Source organism: Apteryx rowi, unplaced genomic scaffold (genome assembly GCF_003343035.1).
Source record: "Apteryx rowi isolate R43461 unplaced genomic scaffold, aptRow1 scaffold_110, whole genome shotgun sequence".
Classification (NCBI taxonomy): Eukaryota; Metazoa; Chordata; class Aves; order Apterygiformes; family Apterygidae; genus Apteryx; species Apteryx rowi.
Genome location: NW_020447309.1, coordinates 302,747 through 325,029, shown reverse-complemented (window position 1 = coordinate 325,029; position 22,283 = coordinate 302,747). Strand labels below are relative to the sequence as shown.

Genomic DNA, 22,283 nt, shown 5'->3' with positions numbered 1-22,283 from the left:
GGGAGGGGGCTGCGCGGAAGGGTCGTGGCCCAGCTCATGCGAACCAGAAACTGCAGATGCTTCCAGGGGAGGGCGAGGGCGGCTGAAGCACTAGCGTTTGGGGCGTTTCTCAGCCGCGGTGCTGTCACGCTGTCAGGTCTGCGAGCCACAGGGACCTCGCGTACGGCAGCAGCCACCAGCCCCTTCGGCCCACGGCGGCGCTCGGGGCGCGGCCGCGCTGCACCCTCGCCCCGTGTCCCCGGCCGCCCCGGCGCTGCGCCCCCCGCGGCTCCGGGCACCCGCTCGCCCAGTGTCACTGCTCACTGCCTGGCCCTCCCCGTGGTACTTGCTTTTTTCGCAACACTGCACTTCCACAAAGAAATAGCACAAACTCCGGAGTGCCAGGCAGGCACAGACCCCAGTCTCTCATGCAAGGATATTGGTCATCTACATTTACAATTACCTGAAATAATTGTTACCATTTCACTATAGTAAGGTTTGGTCTGAGCATTCACAACAGTATTTTACTCCAAAATGGTTACTGTGCTTCAGTTCTGTTTGTAGACACTTAAAGCAAGTTATTTTTTCTTTTTATAAGCTTAGGTATAAACAAGCTTTTCCCTTATAATTTCATCATAAAGTCTTATGGCAACCTTACAGCTTATTTGCTGCATTTTATAAGTACAGGCTTTCATGACAGCAAAAATCTGCATATTGACAATCTCTCAAATACCAGAATCAAGACTGAAGTAAGAAAAACCTGTTGTCTCTATTGTATAAAGTATATAGTGAACATTTTACTGTAACACTTGCGAATAACTCATCATGAGGACATTTTAGGAGGCCTGTGATCACCTTCATCAATCTTTGGTGAAAATACCTATTACTAATATCAATTGCTTGAGCTAGTCAGCCCTCATTCATTGTACACATAAAAGGATATGAATACCTGAATATATTTGCCTCGACTGGTGAAAAAAATCCACAACTATGAAAGACTCCTGGCTGGCAGATGCTGTTTTAGTACACCGTGAGTGGACTTACATGTTTAAAACAAAAAGGTCATAGGTATTCAAATACCTCCTCATGATTCTTTCAGACCATCATTACTGAAAGGTTACTTGTCTCCTAAAAATATCTGATATTCTTGATATCCCAGTTCCATCATCCTTATGCAGTGTTCTTTTGAAATAACTGTTGTCTGTCATCTACTGAATATTGTTATTCCCAGCTGACATGCTGAGGGTTTTTTTTTCCCAAAAAAGAAAAACTTCATTTTGCTGTCAGCCCTAATACTTACAGGCAGTTTCCTATTTGCATAGCAATATACATAGCCACAATTGAATAGCTGCAATAGTTTCAATGAGTGTTCTAATAGCTAGCTGCAGAATCGGGCTCTCAGATCTCCTTAGAGAAAGGAATAGTATTTTCTATAGTACACTCCACAAAGATCTCTGAAATATGTAAAACCATATAAATAATGTTCACCTCCCGATTTTGTTTAGTAGGAGGACTTAGCATCTTAAAACATACCTTTATTTGATTTTGCTAAGGCCGGTCCCTAATGAACAATTAACATCAAAAAAATGAAACTTGAGATAGTCAAACTTCAAAACATTTTTCACTGACATTACAGCTGATGCTGCAATGTTTCAGGAGGAGGTTGCTTTTTTCAAGTATGCAATAAGATCAGCTCTCTCATTCTGCTTTTTAATGCCAGCAAACATCATTTTTGTTCCAGGAATGTATTTCTTGGGGTTTTCCAAATACTCCATCAGTGTACTTTCACTCCAAGTAACACYTGAAAAACAAATACAATAAAATGCAAGACTTGCCCCAAACCTTATATATATCAAAATACTGAGGGTCTCAAATCTAAAGTGTGGTGCTCCTGAACATAATGTGCCTAGAATCCAAGAGGAAAGTGAGAGTGAATGATACATAACATAAAATTTTCAACATTTAATTCATATTTCAGTATCCATTTAATGCACAATTCATACATTGCCTTTGAGTCACTTTAATAGCTTGATCATATAAATAACATAATACTTTTTGCATCATGGAGAGTTGCAATTCTTTGTAGCATTTCAGATAAAACTTAACTATATATTACCTTTAAATTATGTAAGTATCTTTGTAATCCCTGTATCCAGAAGATCGAACTTTAATTTCATACAAATGTTGAAATGAGAATCTACATATTAAGTTCATCAAGGCTGTGCTTAACTGAAGGGCCTTAGAAAAAGGGTTATCAATAGCCACTTCTGGATTTTCTTGACAGAAGATAAAAAAAAGCATTATTGTTTCCTTCTAGCCCTGCTAAATCTTGTCTCTATCAACAGAAGCCTACCACAATAGTACTGAAGACTACTGAAGTATCTAATAACAAGCCCAAGTTCATCCTCTGTGCTCAAGAGTGGACTGCTCCCATTGTCTAAAGTGGATTTAGATATCACATTGTTGGCTCTCTTTTAAATACTTGTACTATCATCTGTGCTATTTGTTCATTAAATATTTAAAGAGAAAAAACAGTCAATATATGTTGAAATGTATGGCTTTTTGTATGAGAGAATTTCCAGTAAAAGCAAATGTTACAAAAAATCTCCCAGAAATCATAGCAAAATCAAAGAGTCAGTGAATTCTGAAACACCTCAGTAACTGAAAAAAAAAGGACTGTATTTGTAATTAATAGATTGATTCAAAAATTATAAATAAACAAACCAAGGTCCCAAATAAGGAAAACCCCCAAATGAACATACAGAATTATTTTTAGATGTCTCATCGCTTTTCAGGATTGTCTGTATTAAAGTACACAAACAAGTCATAATGTTTTAATCAATGACAGTATTTTGTCAGCTTTGTCACCCTTGTCAGGTGTTCTTGAGTAAAACTGCAGCACAGCACAATAACAGTAGAGGGCAGTGAGCAGCAAACAAAATCTAAAAGCACTCAAACAGAAATGAAAATCTGCGCATTGATACTACGAAATTCTGTAAAAGATGCATACATTCTGACCTGACATGCTAGATATTGCTAAAATTTCTTTTTAATTTAGGGACTGAGTAATTTCGCTTCTGAAACTATAGCTCAGATTCATCTGCAGTATTGCAATATAGATGCTTCCAAGAGTAATTCTTGTAAATATGGTTTTCTATTGTATCTCTAAAGAAAAAGGCTTCTTTCCATATACTTTCCCTCCAGCACTGCACCTCATTCATGTCACCTGTTAGTTTTACCTTTGTTCTTGTTAGAATCTGAGTAAGAAAATCCTGCAGCTTGTCCTGTTTTGCGGCCAAATAAACCCCAAAGATTTGGGCCTGTCTTGTGTTTTCCACCTTTTTCAACTGTGTGGCACTGACAACATTTCTGAATAAAGATCTTCTTGCCTTTTTCAACATCACCCATTTTGATCTATGACAAAAAATAAAAAAGAGAAATTTACACAATGATACAGAAAAGATCACTGTTGCTGGTCACATCATCTCCTTCAACAGTTTTAGAAAATATTTGTCTTGCACAGCAATAAAAATTTAGTTTCTCAAACAAATGAAAATCTGATTGAGACTTAATTATAAACCTAGACTCTGTTAAGCTGCACAACCTCTTAAATTCATCTGGTTATTGCTGGTCATGAATTAATTCTTTACAAAGTTATCCAAGATGGAATTAGGAAAAAACACCATGAGTTTTTTTACTGCATCTCCAAGAGGTGCAGAGTTACAGAATTTGCATCATAACTTCAGAGGTTAAGGTAGCTTTAAGTCATTTTATTGCTTTTCTAGAGCTACTCTGATGGTAAGAGAAAATATCCATGTATCTTTGTCTAGAAGACCTATCTGAAATACAGCAGCATCTCAGGCTTTCCCTGTGGGTCACAGTACTACTTAGAATGGCTCTAGAACTGCACCCTGTCACATATCCAGAATATCCCTTACTCCAATCCTCTGCTCCAGTACATTCTCCCATACTTGTGAAAACAACTTCTGGAAGCAGCAAGGAAACTACTACCAAAGTGCAGACATGAAGATTCATAAGGATTACTGCTAGCTAGAAACACAACTTCAAGGAGTCCTTTATAATAATCTAGTCCTGACCTCAGAGAACAAAGCCACGCAGGGGTGCAAAACTTAAATGTCTTCTAATACACAAAACATATTAACGCAACCTTAAAAATATTTGATGAATATCCTTAACATCTACCGATTAGCAGTTATTGTCTATGACCCCCGGGCAGCGGCTGGCCCCTGCCAAGGCGGAGGGCCCCCCCTGCGCTGCCCCGCAACCACCTGCCCCAAATCCGGCGGGCCCTGGCCTCAGCAGACACTTCGCAGCCGACCGGAGTCAGGACAGGTGTCGTCAGAGTGGCGCCCAATCACGGACAGGCTAACTCAGCACCTTCTCTTCTGATTGGTGCGTCGGAGGCCCGCGGGGTGGGATTAAGAGCCGCGCCCTTTTTCTAGCGGGAGCAGGAGGTGGCGGGTGGGCTGTGCAGTGCTAACGGTTCTAACGGCAGTTCCCGCGCGAGGGGCGGGCGGCGGCGGCGGCGGCGGCGGCATGGAGCCCCCGGGAGCGCTGCCCTCTCTCTGCAGGCCGCTTCCCTATGCCGAAATGCTTGTTTTTCCTACTAAATTGCTTTGCATCCCAATCTTGCAGTGCCAAGAAGATATGGTATCAGGAGTTAGGAAAAAAAAGAGTGCACTGTTCAGTGCTCATAAAAGACATTGCCTTTTAACCCTAACAAGCTGTTCCCAATGAGTTGTACCTTAAACTCACTTTTCTCAACAGGCTTCCCATTGTTCTATAAAGAAGGAACTTTAATTTTCCTGAGTATTCCTTTATGTGGTACCAAAAACAAACACTATATCCAAAACGTGTTCCTCTAAAAATACTCATTAACCTATTTTACACTCTGAAATGAATTGCCACTTCTTAACTCTGCACACATTCACAAATTCCGCTTCCCAAATCACTACCACTGCCAATACTTTTTCCCACAGATAAATTATTTTTCCTGGATATTTTTTGTAGTTGGTTCTCATGAAATACATCCAGCTCCCTAGGCCTCTATATGCCCAGAGTTCACAAGAACTCTGTTTAGCCCCACTGGTGCCTATCACAGTAGAGGCCTTGAAAACGGTTTCGTTGGGGAAAAGCTGTCTCATTACGACACTGCTGTTGCTTTGAAGGGAGTGGGTCACCACATAGTGTAGTGAGCTCTCTAATTTAAAGAGATCCTTTAAAAAACTGTAAGTATTGTAGCACGAGTGTGTGCGGGAGATGCTGAGGCCACACCATCCTCGGACACGGACTGTGGCACAGGACGGCGGGAGTTAAAGGGAGCCCGTTCCCCAACGCCTGCTCTCGGTTTGTTTCTCCCTAGTCCTTTCCAAATACCCGCTGCAGCTCCGGGCGAGGGAAGAGCCGTGTCTTTTACACGCAAGTGCTCGCCCGACGCCCCCTCCCAGGCAGAAGCCCCCCCTCCGGCACCACGGCTGCCCGGCTCCTCCTTCAGCGCCCCTCCCCGCTGACAGACGCCCGCCGAGGGGCACGGGGCGCCGCGCCGCGGCCGGCAAGGACGCTTCGTTCTGGCGCAGCGCAGCGGCGCCTCCCAGGCGCCGGCGGAGCGGCAGGACGTCAGCGGCGCCGGCGGGCGCGGCGCGGCCCTGACTGGGCGCGCGGCCGGGGGAGGGGCGCAGCCCGCGCCCAGCGCGGACATGTTGTCACCCAGGCGGAAAGGGCGCAGCGGCCGCTCCCCGCCGGCGCCTGAGAAAAGCCGGCGGTCTCCGGCAGCTCGGGAGCCCGGCGGCGGCTTCGCCATGGAGGAGGGCGGCGGCGGTGGGTTCCGCCTGTCGGCCGAGTGCCTGGACGAGCCGCCCAACAGCCGCGTGTTCGTGGTGCTGGGCAAGGACACCGGGGAGGCGCTGCTGCGGGACCGCTTCGCCCCCTTCGGCGACATCCAGAACATCTGGCTCTTGCGGGACAAGCGCACCAACGAGTCCCGCGGCATCGCCTTCATCAAGTTCGCCCGCAGCTCGCAGGCCTGCCGGGCCATGGAGATGATGCACGGCCGCAGCCTGGCTCCCGACACCAAGCCCATTAAGGTACGGGCTGCGGCGGCGGCGCCCGGCAGCCGCGGCGGGCCTCGGCTGCTGCGCCCCGAGCTGGCCGGCCCGCAGCTCGCGCTGGCCCCAGAGCTGCGCGGCCCCTTGCGGGCCCGGGCCCGGCCTCGCCGGCCTCTGCTCGGCCGCGGGGGCGGGTCTGCTCGTAGTGACGGCCGGGGAGCCGCTTCTTCCTCCGACGCTTTATCCGCACTTGCGCTCGTTGCCGATGCTGTGACTCTAGTTTAGAGTCAAACCCGGGGCCGTTTCGGGCCGCTGGGTTTGTGAGCTTCGTAGTGCGCTTCGTAGGGAGCGTCGCTGGTTGCAGGGTAAGGTAGCCGGGTTTGCACGCCTGGCTGAAGTGCCCACGCGTTACAAGAGCTGCCGCAGGCTTGGAGAATACGTGGTCCTTAACTCTTCCCCCCCCCCCCCCATTTTTTATGGAGGGAGTCTCTTTAAAAATACTTTAAGAAAATGTATATTTCAGGTGTGTTAAACAAGATTAACACAGATACCTAGAACTGTCTTTGCAAGAATGTTTTGTTTTGGGTTTTTTTGTATGTTATGCACAGGTTTTGTCAAAAAAAATTTCATGTTTTTCTTTAATCTATGGGGCCTGCTGGCAACTTTCAACCTCTTGAATTGTTTTTATATTCCCCAAATAATGAGAAGATATGAATGACTCTAAACAGTGAAAGAAGATTCCACATTTAGAGTCATTCATATCTTTTTGCAATTGAGACACTGAAAGTATTTTCTAAAAGCACTTATCATTAGAAGCCAGAAGATCAGGGTTTGTGTTCCCTACTCCCCTGTGTGACCATTAGATGAATAACTTAAGAGCTCTGTGAAGTCAGTTGCTCCCTTTGTATAAGATGCTTGCATTGAAGGTTTTTACTTGTGTTTTATTTACTTATCTATTTAGTTGTTTTGCCTGTTTGTCTTCTGGGTGCACTGTTGAGATAACTTTTTTTAACTGTTGAAATAAATTTAACAGTTGTGGGAAGTTATAGTCCCTCACTGAGCACTACACCTGCAGACGTTGGCTAAGTGAGCTATGAACTCGAGCAAGGCCATATTAAACTGCTTGGTTGGTTGGTTGTTTTTGTTAATACTGCTATATTAGGGCTGGCCTGTTACAGTAGTGCATTTGTTGCTACCTCACATGCCACCTGTGACATTGATAGTGCTACTGAATCAGGCTTGAATGCTCCTGACCATTCTCCATTGTGCCTTCGGAAAGCTTCTGCAGGCTTCTGTTCCGTTTGAGAAACAGTTGGGATGCACCGTACTTAACAGATATGTTAACTTAGCTTTTGTCACAGGTGCATCTATGATCAGAGATCTTCTTTCATATCAGGAAAGCTTGATTATATGAAAGATAAAGATTTTTTTAAAAACAACCTTTTTCTTGCTTGTATCAACAAGCAAAGTGGTTAAGACTCTTTCTTCAGTAATTAATGTCCATATAATTTTTTTAAGGTATTTATTGCACAATCGAGAGCTTCTGGAAGCCACCGAGATGTTGAAGATGAAGAGCTTACACGAATCTTTGTTATGATACCAAAATCCTATACAGAGGAAGATCTCAGAGATAAGTTCAAGGTACTAATTCAGTGTTTGTTGATCATTATCTTCAATTGGATTTTCTTAGTTTATCAGAAGAGCTTAAAACAAAATTTTAATGCATTTTCACTTATTGTAAATTAATATGCTTTTTAATTGTTCCAGATGTACGGAGACATTGAATATTGCAGCATTATTAAGAACAAGACCACTGGAGAAAGTAAAGGTTTGGGCTATGTGAGATATTTAAAACCATCCCAAGCTGCCCGAGCAATTGAAGAGTGTGATCGAAGTAAGGATCTGACTGAATTCTTCCAAGTTTCTCACAATAAGTGTGTATATGGTCATTAGTGTACCTTTTAATCTTCACTTTGGTTTGCAGATAAATTATTATGTAAACACCTCTTAAGCCAAAAGTTACACTAGTATTGCAAATGAAAAATAGTATTATCAACACTTGTTGAGATTAGTCACCTGATTATTCTTGCAGGACCGGACTCTCCAAGTAGGAACAGTGAAAAGGGTTTGGAAATGGATACAGAGATTTCTTTCATGTGATAATATCAGTCTCTAGTGTAGACTCCACACACAGGAAAAACCTCATTTTAATATGTTGCTAGGAGTATTCATGTTTTATCAAATATATGCATTCATTTTATATCAAGTATATAAAAATATATTTGGTAACCCACAGAGATAGTGTTGCGATTACATTTATTTAAAATTAATGCTAATTGAAGATTTGTTCAATTAAAGTCAAAATTCATCTCTTACAAAATAAAAGATTGTATGCTTTGTGACTTGGTGATTTGTCACTTATTCCCTAGGACAAAAAAAGATGTTAATGAACTTGAGTGAGTTCAGTGGATGGCCACTTACGTGGTCGGGAACTGACGCGTGTGACCTGTGAGGAGAAGCTGAGGGACCTGGGCTTGCTCAGCCTGGAGAAGAGAAGGGTTTTGGCAGGAGTGTCGTAGCAGTCTTCAGCTACTTAAGGTTACCCAGAAGATGGAACCAGGCTCTTTGCTGAGGTGCATGGCAGGAGAATGAGAGTCAATGGTCTAGGTTGAACAGGGGAAGTTCTGACTGGGTATAAGGCGGGGGGGGGGGAAATCCCTGAGGATAATTAAGCATTGAAAGAGGTTGTCAGAGAGGTTTTAAAAGTTCTGTCCTTGAAGGTTTGCAAGACCTGACTGGAAGAAACCCAAGCAGTCTTGTCCTGAATTCAGTGTTGATCCTGCTTTGACCAGGAGGTTGGACTGTAATTTTAGGATTTAATGTTCATTTAATCATAAATATTAAACAACATTTTGTTTGTAGTAATATGCCTGATGTATCTTAAATGTTTCTACACAAATAGTATTTGTGGCCCTTCTTGGATAGGGATGTGTATGTGAGCTTACTTAACAGTTGCATTTTATTTCCTTTCAGGTCGGAGAATGAAATGAGTTGGATAGCCTGAGAATAGTATCTAAATTATTCATAAAAGCAAATCCTAGATCAGTGCAAAACATAGTAGGCCTGTGTTACTGAGCTGGCATGGAAGTTCAGCTGGTTGCCTTTAGAGCATCTCTGAATACTGCAGAGTAGGCTCTGTTTTACTTTAATTGTGAATAGGAATAGTCCTGTACAGAAGATGTTTCTTTCGCGGCATTGATTATGTGAGGCTTCAAGAGTTACAGCTTAGTTATTTTCTTAAAAGCGGCACTTACTGTGTTTTCTGAATAACATGTTTCTAAATACTGTAGTCAAAGCATGCAGATCTGGTCATACATACTTAGGGTGTGCTGAGGTGTTGCTATATGTGTGGTTGTCTCTTACAGGCTACCGGGCCATTTTGGCTGAACCTAGAAATAAGTCATCTGAGTCCTTTGAACACGAATATTATAGTAACAGTAATCATACAAGGCAGGAACCAAGAGGAAATATGTTTCCATTTGGTAAGTAATGTCTTTTTTTATACTAACAATGGTTTGTAGCCTTGAATATGGTCACAAAATAAGAGTGCAGTTTGGATGAAGAAGGGAAGCTGAAAGAGGCTCTGATCACCACTTCAGTAATAGATTGGGTGTTTGAGTTAAAATTAGTCAAGCATATAATTTCTTTATTTTTATGACTTGATTTGCAGTAGTTGACTTATTTCATCACCTGCATTGATGAAATAAACGTGTTACCTGTAGTATAAATTTGACTTAGATTGCTTTTAAAAGTTGAATTAAAAATATGGATGAAAGGAAAGCATACTAGTGTGGTGACTTACACTATCTATTTTTATGTTGATTCTTGAGGTGGGCAGCCAGAGTTCTGTAGTTCTGAAAAAAATGAGAGCAGAATTCAGGAGTCAGTCTCCAAACGTCTGTCAGTGGTATCACGGCTTCCTTTTGTCCAAGAGCAGCTGTCCGCCCTCTTTGACCTAATTCCGGGACTGGAGTACTGTGATATTCAGCGAGATCCTCATACTAATAATGGTAAGTAAAAGTACAGAAACAATTTTTCTTTCTTTTAGGAGAAGCATTTTAATTGTACTTCTGTTCATTAGTACTGCAAAATACAGTACACTTGTAGGAAAGAATGTTTTATGTTTCAGCAGTTATTGCTATCACTGATGCATAAGCACAAAAATTAAGTTTTGTTCAGACCCCTCTTTACAAATAGCCTTAAATACTTACCTTTTATTTTATTTTTTTCCATCCAGAGCATAGAATCTCAAGAAGAACAGAATCAAAACCATCAGAAGTATTTGTTATGGCCAAATAAGTTTTGGGCTGATAAAAAGGAGAGAAAATTTTGAAAATTACTAGACATGTAGTTCTAATGTTCTCTAAATGGATCTTTCGAGTTTTCATTTGAAATAGCTGGCCCTGTGTGTGTGAAGGATTGTTTTGGTTTCAGGCCTTGTTTTTGTTGTTTTGTTACTGCTGGAAAAAAATGTAAAAGAGCTCTCTGCTTTAACAAGTTTGAAGTGGAAATGATTCAGAGAATCAAAATGTAACTTCATAGTTTCACTTTTAAATTATTCCATTAACAGTGAATCTCAAGTACTATGTATTTTTTTTTTTCTAGTACTGGGTTGGATAAGATATGTTTTTTCCCTCTGTTGCTTTTTATGGGTTTCCGGTGGAAAGGGGACAGTACCTGCTTCTCAAGCTAATATAAATATAGCTGCTCTGTCACCAGTTAGTTCTATTGAATTTTTCTTTGCAAATGTTACTGATGTTGCTATTAAAGAATGTACTGTTTGGTAAAAAGCCATTGGAATGTTGTAGCATCTGTGACTAATGTGAAACTTGATCCTACTGCTTTATGTAAGTGTAGTTTGTTCTTAGGATATACATTTATCATGCTGTAAACACATGCGTTTTACTTCTAGGGTATGCTGTGATTCAGTACAGTACTGCTGCATCAGCTATATATGCCAAGTATAAATTACATGGTTTTGAGTACCCTCCTGGAAATCGATTAACTGTCACTTTCCTAGAAGATGGGAGTGATAGCTCAGAGTAAGTACCAATCCATACAGATAGAAAGTTGCAAGTCATGTGTTCTGGAGAGCAAAACTTTGGGGGGGGAAAAATTTTTTTCTCCTTTTTAATATAAGAAGGAACAGCGATGTTACTGCAGTGCTGTTTCACACCTGTAAATAATACTGTCTGAAATGTAGTGGTTTTTGTATAGTTTGAAATAAGCCTTTTGAAACTTCTACTACTTTTCTTTGACATAGGGAAAAGAAAAAAGATAAAATATGTATTCTTAAGATACATTGGAAAATCCTGAACTTGTCAAGAATCTTCTTAAATGTCTCTGTGATACATAGCAAGGCTGGAATGTTTTTTTTAGTGAGGCTTTTGTATTAAAAACAGACTTTTATCTGCTTGATCCCTTGGTTGCGTTTGGAATGCTGCAGATAAACTTGGAATGTTCAAAGGAAACACGGGTAAACTGGAGAACTTAGTCTTGACCAGTACAGTGAAAAGACACCTACTTTAAAAGATTTTATCACATAAGAACTCTCAAATTCTTGAAAGGGCACTAGCAAAAAATTGAGAGGGGGGAAAAAGGACTTTTGAACAAAACAAAACTGATAAATCCAAGCTGCAAGTTAACTTTACTGCATAACCCGGCTATATGGAAGAAGCATGCTCAGGCTATGGTAGCAGGGAGGGTAGCCTAAAGAAACGCACCCGTTGAGTAAAACTGTTGGTGCTGTGGTCTGATGTCCCCGCTCTGGTTTTCAAAGGGTTTTACTTTGAACCATCTCTGGTCTGTTCCTGTGGTCTGAATGCCCCTTAGAAGTTGGAGTGTTAGGTGTGCTCCTTCAGTGAATCTTTTGGCTTAGTTTTATCCAAAAGGAATTTAGTTCATGCCATTAGAAGCTATTATGGGATGTGAACCAAAGCACAGTAGGGAAGGAAAATGGGGAGATTCACTTCAGAAGTGCACTCCTGACCTAAATTAAAACAATAATTAGTTGCAACCAGCCTTTTTGTCAAGCTCTTTCTTTCACTCTTCAATAATTTCTATTATTTCATTGTCTTACAATGCAAAAGTACTGTTGCTTTTTCTTTATTCTGTTGGGGGATAAGAAAGTTCTCAGAAAATGAGAGCTGGAAGTGAACTTTCTGTGTCTATGATGATGTTACAACTTCTGAACTGAATCTCTGTGCTCTGTTTATTGAAACACTAACAATGACTAAAAAAACCCCAATATCGGCTTTATTTTTCTTTAAAAAAAAMCTCTCTATATATAGTAAATTTGATTTTAGAAGAAATGCACAGTTTAGATGAAGGCATTTCTAGGTCAAGTCCATTTTTCCCCTATTTGTTCTTTATCTACTAAAGCTTTTTATAGATGAAATTTCTCTGTCTTTGCTGTCTTACATACCTTCCATAAAAAAAAAAATGAAATAGTTCTGTAGAGTTACTTTTGCCTTTTCTCAGTGCTCTGGGGAAAAGAGCTCTATATGTAGAGATATATGAGTGTTTTCAGTGACTTTTAGCTACCATGTATAATTTCAGGGCATGTCTGGAGTGTCAGGAATGCCGGGAGAGAGGGAGAGAGAGGTTTTTTTTTCTTTTTTTTTTTTTYCCCCCATGATCTGTTTGAGTTTACAGATTTTTCAAAAATACTTCTAGATGTGTGAAACTTACTTTCTTTTGCTGAATTTAAGATTATAGTAACTTAGCTTTTTTTTTTCTTTTTTTCTTTTTTAATCATTTATTATCACTTCTGCTTGCAGCCTCATTAGAAGAATGGCAACAGAACTGGTAACAGCACACATGTCATCACTGTTGTGGAATAATTCAATTTCTCATCAGTGTAGGACACCTCCTGTAAGTTAATATCATGGATACTGTTAATGTTCTTATCAGCTTTAGGTGCTACTTTTTTAATGCACAAACCAACCAGAGTTACTTCTTTTATTATTCTCTTTAAAGATGTCTGACCTTATTTGGATTTATTGTCCAAATTAATGACAACCAAGGTAAATGAATGAGTTAAGTTTAGAACTGTTAGATATTGTTTATGTCCTATGATTGGATCAAAAGTTGTAAATAAGATAAAATTGAACTTTTTTTCTGATCAATTAATTTATGTTTGCATCTTATTTTTGTTTCAGCAGGCATTTGGAGGAACTTCCAGCTCACAGTTACTTCAGCCCCAAACAGATGCCATACTTCCACCACACAAAAAAAAAGTTCCACCTGACACTTCTGTGAAGGAAAGGCTTTTCATACTATTTAATCCCCATCCTTTACCCATAAACGTATTGGAGGATGTGTTCTGGTAAGATTCCATTACAAATCAACAGTCATTTCACACTACCTACATATTGGTAGCAAAGATCCTTACTGTCTTTAAAACAAATGTGTAGTTCATCTGTTTACCAGTATTTTGTATTATTTTTAGTATACTCTTGAATAAAAAGACAACATTCTCCTTCTCTGCTAGCTGGCATTGCAGTAATTCTTTGGAAATCCAAAATATTTTCAAAGCACCAGGAGGAGGGGGGAAAAAAAAAACAGCATGGACTTGTGTGCGATCTAAAACCATACCTATTTGATGTACTAGATTTTTCTTAATTGGATTCTGGAGAAGAAAAAGGCTATAAATCCTAGTCTTGATATTTGAATAAACTCCCTATAAAGTACATGATGTACAAACTTTCTCTTCTTTGTGTGCTAAGGAACTGTCTAGAAAACCTCTGAGGAYTTTGAAGTTTGGGATTTTCTGTAAAACCTAATGCTTGCTTTCTGAGTCATTTCACTGAGACCTTTTCAAAGATGGATCACAGCTGTTAAAGTTCATTTAAATGGAATGCAAGTTTAGCCTTTGCATCATCTGGTTTGTTGGAGTACTGTTTACTCTTTGCGACTATGGTATTGGTCAGCTGTGTGTATTTTTTTTAATAAGAGATAAATCACTGGTACATCTGGTTCTAATTGTGATACACCACAGAAAATGTGGCCTGCAAACCCTTGGTTTTCTTTTTGTTCCTGCTTGGACTTACAGGGAAGGGGATAAGAAAATCATGGGTTCTGGTGGAGAGCAGCACAAGATGCCATATGTATGGGTGTATGCTTTTGGCAGCTACCAAATCGCATATGCTTGATACTGGGTTGTAGGTATTGGTGCTGCAGCAAAATCTGTAAGTAATATATTGCTATTAATTCTCATTAATTTTGTTTTCAGTCGTTTTGGACACCTGATAAAAGTTTACCTCGTGGCTGGAAAAAATGTGGGCTATGCAAAATTTGCAGACAGAGCAAGTGCCAGTGATGCCATAACTGCGTTACATGGGAAGGTTGTGAATGGTGTCAGGCTTAAAGTAAGGTTGGCAGACTCGCCTACAGAAGAATCTAACAAACGTCAGAGAACTTACTAAGTGGGTAAGTACCCAGTCTGAGCTGTTACTTAAACTAAAGTTGAATACTTGAAATAGTGAGAGGCAAAATATTTCAAGTTAAATGTGAAAAATGTCATGATAAATTTGAGCTGTAAAGTTGTTAGCTAGAAACAGATTTAGTTTGTGATAAGTGTATATACTATTTGTTTGTGTGTGTGACACGCACACTRTTTTAGTAAAAATCTTTATTTTTGTAATGTTTGAACAAATATGAGCCAGTTGATTGATATCAGTCTGGATGTTCATAATATTCACTTCATGTACATAAGAGTATCAGATAACATTGAAAAGAGTATGGGAAAAATAAACAATATGACTGAGATCAGCTTGTGTGCGTCTTTCTTTCATTAGAAACACATACACCCTCACAATGGTGTTGGCTAAGAGGTTATCCCTGAAAAGGACAGGGAAAGAAAGGGTTAATAAAATGGACATGGGAAGGACAGGGAAGACTGCCAGGTGAGAACTGAAGGCTTTGGAGATTTGGGTCAAGTGGACTGTGAGAAAACACGTGTAGTTAGAATGTGTGATGGTGAAGAAAATATTGCAGAGCTGCTTATGGTGGGGTTGAGGTTTATGTTTCAGTTATTTCAGAGTATCTGAGCATGAGAGGTCATACTTGTTCTTTTTGTGAATTAACTGGCTAATGCTTTTGGCCTGTTGGTAATGTCACTTTATTGCCATTAAGTTATGAGGCAGATCACACAGAGGGGATTTTACAGACATTCAAGGGCAAAATTTGACTGTTCTTTTAAGACATTGGTTTGATTAAAATGATATCAAGTTTATCTACTATTAATACTTTTTACGTTAGGATCATTATCAAAAGAGTTATCTTGTTGGGGAGACAGGAGGAAAGGTTAAATACTCTTTTCTACGAAAGAACTCCCAAATATTACCATTGCTTCTAAATAATTTTAGTAGCCATATTATCATTATAGGGAAAACAGAGTCTTGTTTTCCTTATTCAGAAAATATTGCATGAAATCCTGACTCTGTCCGCATCAATATTTTACTTCTAATTTTGTTTTGCTCCTCATGTCTGTCTTGGTGTAGAATCCTCTAGGTATCCTCTCTGTGACCTGGGAGTTACAGATTTCACCTGCAGTTTTCTTTTACCTTTTTTCTTTTCTTTTTTTTTTTTTGTTTTTAATAATGACTTTTATATTGTTCCTTGATAAGCAGCAATTACTAAAGGTATTTTTAGTTTTTATACACACAAATTGCTTTAAAAAAATGGCATTCTTTTTTCAAATCGCCTTTTAAACTTTTTTTTTGAAAAACAGCTCTAGCAAATGTAATTTTAAGTAACTTGTAGCCATGCTCTGATCTTAGTACTCAGTTGTTTGTTTGTTTTAATGTGATCTTTACTTCCAGAAAGACCAACCTCTTTACATCATAGGTTTTTCCTGTAGTGACAACATGTAATGTAATAGCAATTCTGCCATGACTGTAGGAAAAGATGACTACTCACTAGAACAATGTGGATGTGATATGCATCCAAAGTTATAAAGATGTTTCATCCTTAATTAAAAAAAAAAAAAAAAAGGAAATCTGGAATTTTTTCCTGATTGTTAAGCTAAAATTGAATTTTTGGCCTTTCTCTTCTCCTAGTCAAGCTGATTATTCAACATATTTTCAGAGATAAAGCTTTCATTCTGCCACTACTTGGTAATACATCTTGGAAAATATGAAGTCCTCCAAAATAAATATCAGACCGCAGTCAGGTCCTGAGTGAAGATTCCATTGCATCTTGCTTGTAGACTGGCTTTTCCAAGAAGGAGTGACTCTAAATGGGATTTACTGTTCCGCCTGTGATGAAGTAGCTAAGAGTTGAGAGGATTCTTCAATTAATTACAAAGAAATTCCTGAAGTTATTAACAGGGAATATTTGCATTATAAAGACTAATACTGTCCTCACTCAAAGGTTGTTTAATAATCTGGAGGATGTTAAGAAAACTACAGTAATTATTTAGCATCTGAAAACTGGGCCTCCAACAAAAAGTGAAAGAAATACAGCCATGTGTTTGTGTGGTTTTTGTTTGTTTGGTGTTTTTTGTTTGTTTGTTTTTCATCCAACAAACTGAAGTGGTGACTTAATCTTGGGCTATAAGTACCTTTGTGTAAGCAAAGATAGACAACTTTTTAACTAAGCAAAGGCGTACTAGGATCCTGTTGCACAAAGTTGATGCTAGGTAGACTCATAAGGTAGGAATGAAGAACGGACTCTTTAAGACTGTGATTGCCTATCAGATGACACATTTTGCATAACGCAGATCAGTTAGGAGTATATCTTGATTCAGGAATAACTCAGTTGATTTCTATGGCTTGTGTTATCTAAGAAGTGAAACTGGATGAATGTGTAATAGTATCTTTGGCTTAAAAAAATTTATGAATAAACTTCAGTACATTATATCTGTTAGTACCTTAAGCTGTACAGTAATACAATGGCCAGAAGTCTGACACAGATGCTGAAGATGGTATGCGCAAGTGGGGCGCGTGTAGAGCTGCGCTAGGATGGAAGGTGTTTGTTATTGCACCGAAACAGGGAAGACTTGTGGACTGCACAAACTACTTTATCCACTTAACTCCTCCCTTCTGTTTAGATCTTTCTGTTCTCATTATCAAAACCAAACTGTCTTTCTACCTTCCAATTTTCATGAGGCCACTTCTTTTGACTCATGTCAAAAGATGTAAAAACAATTTTATTGGCCTTTTAAATTTACAGTAAGGATTTGATTGAGTAGGAGTTACCAAAGTAACTGAAAAGAATGTTTACAAGACTTATTACTTCAATGAAAAAGTATTAAAAAAAKAAGTACCTCCAAAGAAGTTTAATTTTATATGTTACTACACTCACATACTCACACTTTTTCCGGTGTGGTTTTGAGAAAATTCTTTAAAGTCTTAAGGTGACAAAAAGTGTACTTGGTCACCTACTAGGATCTTTAAAAGTCTGGGCACTTTATATTTTAAATTACTGTTGAAAATTCTATTACGTACTTATCAGTGATTATTTAGACATCTGAACTCCCTTGAAAGGTGAGGATAAGACATACAAATACACTGTTGTACCATGTTGTCTAATCAGAAAACTGGAGAAGTATGGCCTATTTGAAGAATAATCTTTTTACATGTGGAAAGTAACAGCAGGGCTCTTTGTCCTTTCTTAGGTTTTTGCATTTCTGTAAATTTTCAGATAATAAAGAGTTCTAATTTTAGTTCATCTGTTCAAAGATGGAAACCCCAAATCTCCATCTTGGACAATTTACCTGTAATTCTGGTTCAAGTGACTGCTGAATATTTCTTGTCTGGTTAGAGCACAGACCCAGCAGGGGAAAGGCTAACACAGATAAAATAGCTTCCTAAATTTGTTATGTTAAATGCAGGTTCCTGGGTTTTGGTCTGTTAACGGGTTGTCTTAGTATTGATCTCTTCTTGTGTCAGAAAGGTAAACTTGCTTTCTTTTTGTCTGTTAGCCAGTTTCTCAGTCTGAGTGAACTGATACCCAAAAAGAAAGATTCCATCTGTGTCCTTTTGCAAAAGGACTTAGGTATTTACAGTAAGCTTACTTCAGCGTGACTGCATTGGACTGACTGACGAACAAGTGTAGTAGCTTAGAGTAGCTTAATCCTGCTTCAAACTAAGCTTTAAATTGTGCATGTGAAAGTGGATGGAATTCTCTACCTCTGAAATGCTTTGAAGATGTGAGAATGTTAACTTTTGTGCTTTTCAAATTCTAAGTGGAGCAAATAGTCTCCTTAGGTAAAACTTCTGTGAATTTTCACTTAATGAAGTCATTGCCTCTTAAAAAAAAAAAAAAAAATTCCTCTCTAAAGTCCTGTTGTATTGCTTGCCTTGTATCTCCAAAAGCTGACTGGATTTCTGTGATGAGTAGTTTCTGTATAAGATTATGCGGTTAAAATCTGTGAATTGAATGAAGGATTCTATATGAAAAGAAATGCTTGATTTCAACTGAATAATTCAGTTGAATTCAATTGAATTATTTGGTCTTTCAGATCAGTTATTGTCTGACTTTTAGAAATCTTTTCTTAACTTTTTTTCTGCAAATCTTTTGTAATTTACAAAATAGTTACTTAAAAGATGCTGTGTGATAATAGTATGCTATTGATAAAATGCCTTCATGATGTACTTAGACAACTTTTGTGATCAAAAATTATTATTTCAGAACAACCTTTATCAGGAGAATTTGAATACTTTTGCATTAATGTGYTAAACTAATCCATCTAATCAAATTTTCTGGCTCTCCTAAAGTCCAATGAAAGTTCAGTTCTCATATAAGTAGTTAAAAGTAGCAAAGAAATGATGGAAATACAGTTCAGTAAGGTTCTCTTAACTATTTAGTTTAAATTCTAAACTCTTACACTAAGTGTTAACATTTGAAATAGTCGCTTTAAACCATCTTGCTTTGGGTCAGTCTAGGCTTGAGAAGACAGCTAGGATGCATATTTTGAGGCGGTTGTTAAAAGCTGATGCTTTACTTAATGTTCTTAATTCTGATTAGCTTGTACTCTCTACCCAGGTTTTTGCATTGTATTGTAGGCTATTTCATGTTTCACTGAAATTGTATGATGCCTGTAGTATAAATGATATTACTCAAAATGAAGAGAGGAAGGAAAGAATTTGGTATTTGCCAGAGGAATATATTGTAGAATTTTAATTAATCTCTTTATTGCAACCTCTTAGTTTTATTAAAAACAAACACCAAACAGACAAACAAAAAAAACATGTTTTCTGTGAGGCTTTCAAGCAGTCTTTGGAAAGCTGAGCTTCTGACTAGCGCTATATTACAAATGCATAACAGACATCCAGAGCTGGAGTCTGTGGGTCATAATAATCATTGCTGATAGGCTGTAGCCTGTAGCAAGTAGATTCATTGTAGTTTTCCCCTCTGTAACTGATAACTCGTTTGCCTCTTTTACATATACACCTCTTTAATAATTCTTTAGTTATTTAAGTTGGAAAAAATGTGTTCTGTCCTGAAATACTTGGTTACTGTTGTCTTTGTCATCCTTGACCTGAAAAAGTCCTGCATCACTGCTTTGGTTTGCGTTCAGTTTTTTACCTAAAACTGTGGTAAAGACCTAAAGTGTAGCATGCATATTTATAAAGTAATTGTATCATAGTTGAAATATTCTCCAAAATAAAAAAAGTTAACTATATTTTCTATTAACAGCATATTGCAGAAAAATTGCTGGCTTTCACACACTGCTCAGAAAAAGAGGTACTCTTTAAAAAGATAAAGAAACATATATATATATATAATATTAAATACTATTTTTCTATATAATTTTAAAAGACTTTATCACTTATGCTGTTGTAAGAATTCTTTTCTAATACATATATGTTAAAATAAACACAGATGTTGCTTTTTGATACTATTTTTGTGCTTGTGTTCTTTCTACAGAAACTAAATAATGACATGACCCTCAGCTAGCTGACTGACTGACTGAAAACGTGACTAGACATGGTTCCTGTGGACAGTGACAGCTTTTTATTGTTACTTAGTTGATCTTATGTATATGGTATTATCTGTTTTAAAAATGCGGACATGTAGTTTTAAAAATTATCCAGCCATTTAAAATTGTAAACTGATGGTTGTTCTTGTAGTCACCTATCATCTTGTATTATAGAAATAAATCTTTGTGTTTAACTAAATTCCTCCTCTAAAATGGAAATTACAATGATGGGGAAAAAAAATAAAGGAGTCAGCATTTTGTGGCTTGACTGATTAATGGATAATGATTCAGACTATAACTGCCAAAGTAGAAGGTGCTTTCAGTGGTCAGAATTACAGTGAAAACTGAAGCGCAGCAGTAGATTAAAAGAAAATGAAATAATTATTTCAGAAACTACTAGCAAATCTGACAGTATTCAGCCAGATTCAGGAAAACGGCTGTGCTCAAGAAGATGATTCAGGTATGCTCTTAAGTATTTTGCTGATTTAGGTGAAAAGTATTCATTATGCTTTATATACTGTTTAGTGCAAAGGACATTTGACTGAGTCAGACGACTGAGCTACTGAAACTTATCCATGCCTGTTTTGAGGTCTTTTGGTTGTCAATTGTGGGGAAAGTATAGAGTTTGGGGATTTTTTTTTTTGTTCTTCTGTTTTTTTTGTTTTTTTAAGAAGCTTGCTGTGAATATGCTGTTTCAGTAAGAATTGGGTAATTCAGTATTTCAGCAGGACCATTGGTGAAGAGTAAACTAAGTTCAAATAAGCATTTGCATAGATAACTGTCAAATACAAGCTTTTCTATGCATCTTGGAATGCTATCTGTTGAGTTGAAAATATCCTGGTTAAATAAATATATATAAAAATATCCTGGATAAAACCACTGGCCTAAAGAATGGATTCATATGTTAGAGCACTAAGTCTAGCTTTGGGGCTGTATAAAAGAATGCTTTATTTCTGTTCCCCTGTGTGCCCACAGAACACTGAATTTCTACTACTTGGTAAATTCTAATTGCGTGTATGCTGGAGGACAAGTGTGCCCTGTGATATGCCTCCCTTCCCAGCTCCTCCAGTTCAGCTCCCTTGATCATCAGCATGGGGAGATCTACTGGAGCATCCTGGAGGCCCATCCCTGAGCATCTTTAGGACTGTTTCCTTCCAAAGAAATCCCAGGCATACAGGGAAAGTGGTGTGAATTCAGGTCTTACTCCCTTAGTCACCAGGCATGCAGGATAGTCAGCTGGCAGCCAGCGTGCACAACTTTAGTGAGGTGGGGAGTTGTTTGCCCTAAGGGGGGTGGTCTCGCAGGTGAGAGAGTAAACGACATGCTGTAGTGGATCTGGATACAGAGCTTTATTTAAGAACCAACAAGATTAGAGCTTTTACCCTACCTGATTATTTCACGCACTTGCTCACATGCAACCTCTGCAGTGTTATGTTCACTTAGTCTTGACTTCCTTCCCAGCAGGGAGATCACTGCTGCTCCAGGGAGGTCAGGCAGAAAGTTGTGTCGGTTTGTGCTGTGCMACTTGCTCACAGCTACCGGTCTTGGCTGTTACTGGCCAAGGTTCCTGGGCATCCTTCAGCATTCGTTTCCCCTCATCTCTGATCTCTATCCTGGATTTTCCCCCACATCCAGGCTCTTCACCTTTTCAGGCCCCTTTCTTCTTTCTGACAACATCAGGAACCCTTTTTGGCCTCCTTTCTGGTGCCCCAAACAACTGTTTCTCCCAATCTAAATAGTCAATGTGCAGAAGCACAACACCTCCTAATTGGAGTTTTGTTTAATGTCTCCATTAATTTAAGCTATTTTTTTTGCCTACAACAGATGGTCGTCTTCTCTTGTTTTCTTGTTTTTTTCAAAGAGGAAAAAGGATGTGAGAAGGTATTGAGTAGTGCCTCTGATTATAAGTAGCTCGGAGATGAGGGAGAAACCCTTTTTAAATTGACTGTTCTGCAACAGCAAAAGACCTGTACCCTTTAAGGCAAACCTCCTGGTTGGGGTTTGGTTATGGGCTTGGGGCAGTAAGGGTAAGGGGCAGAAGAGCGGAGTTTGATGCAATATTTTTTATTGGATGATATGCTTACTCACAGTTTACCACTTTACCTTTCAGTGCTTTACAGTCAGTTATCTCAAAATATAGCAGTACAAACCTAGGTTAACCATCTAGCAATGTAGTGAGAGTTCAGCTACTACCAAATTAATGCAATTAGAACAGTATTTACAGGCAGAATACATAACTACTTAGGCAGCAA

General features: G+C 38.9%; 2 protein-coding genes across 4 annotated transcripts; one reads left to right on the top strand and one right to left on the bottom strand.

Annotated features, from left to right (window-relative positions):
* Positions 1–1,631: 1,631 nt before the first annotated feature.
* Positions 1,632–3,387, bottom strand: LOC112970720 (cytochrome c, somatic-like). The gene is made up of 2 exons (XM_026075405.1): positions 3,216–3,387; positions 1,632–1,777 (listed from the first exon to the last, which is right to left on the bottom strand). The coding sequence occupies exons 1-2, from the start codon at positions 3,385–3,387 to the stop codon at positions 1,632–1,634; spliced, it is 318 nt and encodes a 105-aa protein (XP_025931190.1).
* A 2,296-nt stretch (positions 3,388–5,683) lies between these two features.
* RBM45 (RNA binding motif protein 45) lies at positions 5,684–20,289 on the top strand. 3 transcript variants are annotated; one of them, XR_003255171.1, is made up of 11 exons: positions 5,684–6,083; positions 7,563–7,685; positions 7,812–7,938; positions 9,470–9,586; positions 9,935–10,114; positions 11,017–11,146; positions 12,884–12,977; positions 13,268–13,431; positions 14,338–14,534; positions 19,749–19,796; positions 19,980–20,289. XR_003255171.1 is itself a non-coding variant. In XM_026075614.1 (10 exons), exons 1-9 carry the CDS (start codon positions 5,697–5,699, stop codon positions 14,528–14,530), a joined length of 1,518 nt encoding a protein of 505 aa, XP_025931399.1. In that variant the 5' UTR covers positions 5,684–5,696; the 3' UTR covers positions 14,531–14,534; positions 19,980–20,289. The 3 variants fall into 3 exon arrangements, 1 of the variants encoding a protein (XP_025931399.1); XR_003255170.1 differs by having other exon boundaries at positions 13,265–13,431; XM_026075614.1 differs by lacking the exon at positions 19,749–19,796 and having other exon boundaries at positions 13,265–13,431.
* The last annotated feature ends 1,994 nt before the right edge of the window (positions 20,290–22,283 follow it).

Bases quoted from the DNA above. Each gene is read 5' to 3' on its own strand.
- LOC112970720 (XM_026075405.1), bottom strand. From the start codon at position 3,387: ATGGGTGATGTTGAAAAAGGCAAGAAGATCTTTATTCAGAAATGTTGT.
- RBM45 (XM_026075614.1), top strand. From the start codon at position 5,697: ATGTTGTCACCCAGGCGGAAAGGGCGCAGCGGCCGCTCCCCGCCGGCG. The intron at 7,686-7,811 runs GTACTAATTCAG...TAATTGTTCCAG, and splicing joins ATCTCAGAGATAAGTTCAAG to ATGTACGGAGACATTGAATA. The intron at 10,115-11,016 runs GTAAGTAAAAGT...TTTTACTTCTAG, and splicing joins AGATCCTCATACTAATAATG to GGTATGCTGTGATTCAGTAC.